At 41.8% G+C, this 6042-nt stretch overlaps 1 protein-coding gene across 1 annotated transcript in view; it reads right to left on the bottom strand.

The window, feature by feature from the left end:
* Window positions 1-3617: 3617 nt before the first annotated feature.
* The window catches only part of LOC112255968 (anoctamin-1-like), a 137114-nt gene continuing 134689 nt past the window's right edge, over window positions 3618-6042 (bottom strand). The window contains exons 26-27 of the mRNA XM_042311009.1: window positions 5313-5799; window positions 3618-4742 (exon numbers count right to left, since the gene is read on the bottom strand). Of these exons, the coding sequence (XP_042166943.1) occupies window positions 4123-4742; window positions 5313-5799 (1107 nt within the window). The 3' untranslated portion in view covers window positions 3618-4122. The remainder of the gene's footprint in view (window positions 4743-5312; window positions 5800-6042) is intronic.

Raw genomic sequence — 6042 nt, 5'->3', positions numbered from 1 at the left:
TGGTGACAGTTCCGCTGTAGTCCACCAGGGGGTGGACTCTTACCGGGAGATCTGGACCTGGAGCACCAGCGGTGTTTGACTTGTCTATGTGGTGCTTTATACATTACATTTACAGTAAAAGAGACACAAATACATCAAAAACACTCTTTAAAATGTCAGTGTTCCCTCACCTCCCGTTTAGCAACATTTGGAAGACATGGAAGGTGTCAGGATGAACTATACTTGTTCTCTTTTAAAAGACAGTTGTCAGCAGTGTTGGGGAGTGTGGAACTATGTAATTCAGCGAATAATATGACTACATTTTCCAGTAGCTTGGTCGTAGTTGGACTAAGTAAAAAAAAAAAAATGCTGGTGTTACCAGTAGTTAATATATTTTTTTCCATGTAGTGGTGTAGATAACTACTGGAATAACCCACTACTTTTTCTGTAAAAAGAAAGGAAAATATGGGTGAAGGAGGCGATCATTTCCTTTCTGTTTTGGCATCAGACGTTCCTTATTTTCACTTGAAACATCATTTTTGTTTATCGGCTGAATTACACATTCTGACTCCAGAGTGATCCATTCTTATAATTTGTAGTCTCCGATATTTCATATGATACATTTTTACAAAGTAGTTTGTATATAGTGAACTGCTTTTTCAAAGTAACTTCAGTTAAGTAAACAATATTTTTCTTAGCTTTAGTGTAGCTACTTCTTCTAGTGTGGCATAATTGGTAGTTTGGTAAACCACATTTTCAGGGTATCTTCCCCAACACTGGTTGTCAGATATAATCAAAAGCCATACCAGTACTGGACCTTGGTTGTTGACAAGAGAAAACTCATAACAAAAATGTTTTTTTTTTAATAGATTTTTTTCTTATGAACAAAAGTAATGATTTTCATATTATCAAAATGTCACAGTTGTAATATAATAAATCTACAAGCATAGCTCTGTTATTACTGTTGATCTAAATACTAAATAGAGGGTCTACTGGGAGTAGATGGCACCCTATTCCCCTATATAATGTAGTTATTTTGGCCAGAGCCTGATAGGGAATAGGGTGCCATTTCAGATTGGCCCTGTGTCTTCTGGGGGAGGGGAGCTGGCTCTGTCTGGTGTGGTCTTGTTTGGTCTAGTCCAGTTCAGCCCAGTTTGGTCCAGTTCCGTCTGGCAGTAACAATACAGTGTGAGCGGCAGCAGTGTCTTCTTAGTGGCTGAGAGAGTTAGAACACTGGGACATTCTCAGTCTGAGGCCTTAAAGGTCGTTATCAACAAAATGTCTCAATAAGGTGCGGAGCGTTCGATTTGCCTGCTGTGGGAGCAATGTCCACTAAAACCATTGACAACTGCGTGCTGTTTGCAAGGAATTGTTATTGGAAAGTTCACTATTTGGTTGTAATATCATCACCTCTTGAAGAGCATAGTCAGATCTACACATTTCAGACTATTCCATGCACAACAATTTAGCACACTTAGCTCTATCAGAGTTATACAGTTAAACATCTGCATGTTTTTAATGATCATTAAACATCAATTGATCATGTAATTTCAGCTACGTCAGGGTAGCCTCACAATATCTCTCAATATTGACCACCATTAATTGGATATTTGAGTGATATAATATAACTATACCTGACAAGTATGAGTGGTTAAGGTTAATTTCCCATCCTTTGTGGGGTCTGGCTGTCAAGCAGCAGAAGGGCCCATATGCCAATGTAACGTTACTGTTAGCTGATAATGTTTACTTTTCTAGCTACCGGTAGAAACTTTGTACATTTGTCTAAACATAGTGGTAAGTAGACCTAGTGTACTTTTTTCTCCAACCAACGTAGGCCTACTTAGCAGACTTAGCTAACATTATTCCCTTTTCAACATTGTTTTTAAGAGTATTTAATCCCAATTGCTGCTGACAGACATGATATTGATGGACCACGTCAAATTGGCTAGCTAGCTAACAACAGATCACAGCAATATGGCTAGTTAACAAGCTAATAACAGATCACAGCAATATGGCTAGTAAACAAGCCAACTTTCAGGGGATAAACTAGTTGGCTAAATCCAAATATTGTTTCATTTGCTTGACATCTATAGTGGTGATGACAGTAGTCCGACTGACAATGTAAAACTCTTTCCAAAACCCTAATCTCTGATGAAGCAGGCTAAATGACACGTTGTCTGCTTTAGCTAGCTAGCTACATACCAAATGAATCTGGCTACCTTCACATAACTGAAAAAACATGATCAATTGATGTTTACCGATTGCTGTAAAACTCTGATGGAGCTAAATGGGGAATAATAGTAAACATTAACAATCCCTTATTTAACAATCCCTTGAAAACAGCATATAGTTGTCAATGGTTTTAGCAGAGCTGCGGATCTCCTTGCCCCCCAGCAGCAAAATCTAATTATATTGTGACATTTTATTGATAATGAACTGTTGTCTCAGAATCACCAAAACCTGTTCTCCTTTATTCTCCTTTATTCTCATTTATCCTAATTTATTTTCCTTTATCCTGGTTTATTCTCCTTTATTCTCATTTTGTCACGACTTCCGCCGAAGTCGGTTCCTCTCCTTGTTCGGGTGGCGTTTGGCGGTCGACGTCACTGGTCTTCTAGCCATCGCCGATCCACCTTTCATTTTCCATTTGTTTTGTCTTGTTCCCACACACCTGGTTTACATTCCCTCATTACGTGACATGTATAATACCCTCTGTTCCCCCTATGTATGTGTGTGGAATTGTTTGTTGTAAAATGTGTGTGCATTATAGACTGGTTTGCGACAGGTTATTTAGTCGGTTTTTCCTCATTAAACTGCTCCGGTTATTACCCAGTTCTGCTCTCCTGCGCCTGACTTCCCTGCAGCCCGTTACGCACCTCTTACACATTTATCCTTGTTTATTCTAATTTGTTCTGGTTTATTCTCATTTCTCCTGGATTTGTGCATCCTTTATTCTCATTTGTCCATTATCCTGGGTTTTTCTCTTTTATTATCCTTTAATCTCCTTTATTATACTTTAATGTACTTTATTCTCATTTATCCTGGTTTAATCTCCTTTAATGTACTTTATTCTCATTTATCCTGGTTTATTCTCCTTTAATGTACTTATTCTCATTTATCCTGGTTTAATCTCCTTTAATGTACTTTATTCTCATTTATCCTGGTTTAATCTCCTTTAATGTACTTTATTCTCATTTATCCTGGTTTAATCTCCTTTAATGTACTTTATTCTCATTTATCCTGGTTTATACTCCTCTATTCTTCTTTGTTCTGGTTTATTCTCCTTTATTCTGGTTTGTTCTCCTTTATTCTCCTTCATCCTGGTTTGTTCTCCTTTATCCTGGTTTGTTCTCCTTTATTCTCCTTTATCCTGGTTTGTTCTCCTTTGTTATTTTTTGTTGTGGTTTATTCTCCTTTGACCCGGTATATTTAAGCAATAATACACACTGAGGTGTGGTATATGGCCAATATACCACAGCTAAGGGCTGTTCTTTCGCACGACGCAACGAGGAGTGCCTGAATACAGCCCTTAGCCGTGGTATATTGGCCACATACCACAAACCCCTAAGGTGCCTTGTTGCTGTTATAAACTGGTTACCAACGTAATTAGAGCTGTAAAAATGTATGTTTTGTCATACCCGTAGTATACGGTCTGATATACCATGGCTGTCAGCCAATCAGCATTCAGGGCTCGAACCACCCAGTTTATAATCTCCTTCATTCTCATTTCTCCTGGTTTATTCTCCTTTATTCTAATTTATTTTGGTTTATTATACTTTATTCTAATTTATTCTCATATTAATTTCCTTTATTCCCCATTATTCTTGTTTATTCTCCTTCATTCTATTTTATTCTCCTTTATTTTTCTTTGTCTTGATTTATTTTCCTTTATTATCCTTTAATACATTTTATTATCCTTTATTCTCCTCTACTCTCTTTTATCCTGGTTTATTCCACTTCATTCTCCTTTATAAACCCAGTGAATCGACCTGAGCCATTAACTGATGCGTTAGAAGAAGAACAGGTCCATTTGGTTTCTACAACCAAGTCAGTGTTGCATCTGAGCTGTCATATGAGATGGGTGGATGAAGACGGAGAGATGGACGGATCAATTTTAATCCTCCCCCTCTATTTCCCCTCTCCTCACACCGGGGTGTCTTGTTTTAGTTCACTGGGGGATGGGGGGATACGGTCTTCCTGCCGGGTGAAGCTGGAAGAATGGCTCGGTCTGGACGAGCTCTCCCCAGCCTCCGGACCTCGCTGGCGGGCAGGCAGAGTGGAGCAGCGCCCCTTAGCACTGGAGCCTCCTGGTTCTCTTCTGGGAGGCCCCTTCAGCATGAACAGTTCACTGTGAGACAGGGGCTTGGGAGGGGGTGACTGAGGGGTGTTTGTAGGGGAAGGTGAGGGGGCCAGAGGATGTAGAGGTGGAAGGTGGAACTTCGTGAGGCTGGTTGAGTGGCTGGGTCGGGGCCGGCTGTGCCCTGGCTCAGGCCCTCTCTGTTTGGGAGGCAGGGTGGAGCAGCGGCCCTTGGTCCTGGAGTATGCTGAATCTATGAGGGGAGGGCCTCTGGAGAACAGCCTGCTGTCTGCAGCCTTCAGGCCTGCTGGGTGGGTATTGGCCAGGGGCGTCTCAGGGGAGGCTGTGTCCCCTACTGGGGCAGCTGGAGGGCTGTCTGGGCCTGGTGGCTCGTCCTCCTGCTCCAGTGGGGCAGCTCCAGAGACAGGCAGCTCCATGTCAGCTAGGCTCTGGGACGGCTCTGGGTCTGCAGCAAATCAAATCCAACTGTATTTAAGTTACACTGTACAACAACATAGACATATAAATACAAGTGATGAGAAAAGTAAAGGATAGACTCTTAGAAAAAAAGGTGCTATCAAGAACCTAAAAGGGGTCTTTGGCTTTCCCCATAGGAGAACCCTTTGAAGAACCATTTTTGATTCCAGATAGAACCCCTTTTGATTCCATGTTGAACCTTTTCTACAGAGGGTTCTACATGGAACCCAAAGGGATTCTACCTGGAACCAAAAGGGCTCTGAATGGAACCAAAAAGGATTATCCTATGGAGACAGGAGTAGAACCCTTTTGGAACCCTTTTTTCCTAAGAGTATAGATTTGAAACCAATGAGTGTTTTAAGAAGATGAAACTAGAAAACATGCTCGTCATAGGTACCTGACAGATTCAGCAGGTAACTAGGGATTAGGGGTCAGGGGTTAGTGTTATTACCTGACAGATTCAACAGGTAACTAGGGATTAGGGGTCAGGGTTTAGTGTTATTACCTGACAGATTCAGCAGGTAACTAGGGATTAGGGGTCAGGGTTTCGTGTTATTACCTGACAGATACAGCTGGTCCATAACAGAGTCCAGGTCCACAACGGAGACTTCCTCCTGGTCTGGCCCTTCTCCTCCTCTGTCTCCTTCTCCTCCTTCTCCCACTCCTTCGCTCTGCTCTTCTGACCCTTCTTCTTTCCCCTCTTCTCCTCTCCCATCTTTTCCCCCTCCTTCTTCTCCTCCTTCTGCTGGGTCAGTGCTATCTGGGCTCTCCAGGGTTTGTCCTGATCTGTCCATCTTCTCCTCCTCCTCCCCCTCTTCTCCCACTGACCCCTCCACCACTATGTCAATGTGTGAGTGTGTGTTATGTGTTTGTGCAGGTTGTCGTGTGGGGGAGCGGTGTGGAAGTCTGGAGCGTAGGGCCTCCTGTTCATCCTGAACAAGGAACTCCATCAGCAACATGTTCTCTTTCCTGACCTGTTCTCTAAGAGAACGAGGAACGTCAGGGATCAACCAGGCCACCAGCATGCTCAGGAACATCGCCAGGTTCTACAACAGAAAGGGTCTACATTAGATCCATTTCCATAGGTTCTTCATGAAATACAACAGAAATGTTCTACATGAAATACAACAGAAAGGTTCTACATGAAATACAACAGAAAGGTTCTACATTAGATCCAACAGAAAGGTTCTACATGAAATACAACAGAAAGGTTCTACATGAAATACAACAGAAAGGTTCTACATGAAATACAACAGAAAGGTTCTACATTAGATCCAACAGAAAGGTTC

The sequence above is a fragment of the Oncorhynchus tshawytscha genome, linkage group LG01 (assembly GCF_018296145.1).
Source record: "Oncorhynchus tshawytscha isolate Ot180627B linkage group LG01, Otsh_v2.0, whole genome shotgun sequence".
NCBI classification, from domain to species: Eukaryota; Metazoa; Chordata; class Actinopteri; order Salmoniformes; family Salmonidae; genus Oncorhynchus; species Oncorhynchus tshawytscha.
The sequence above is the reverse complement of the archived record's forward strand: the minus strand, read 5'-3'. Positions and strand labels throughout refer to the sequence as shown.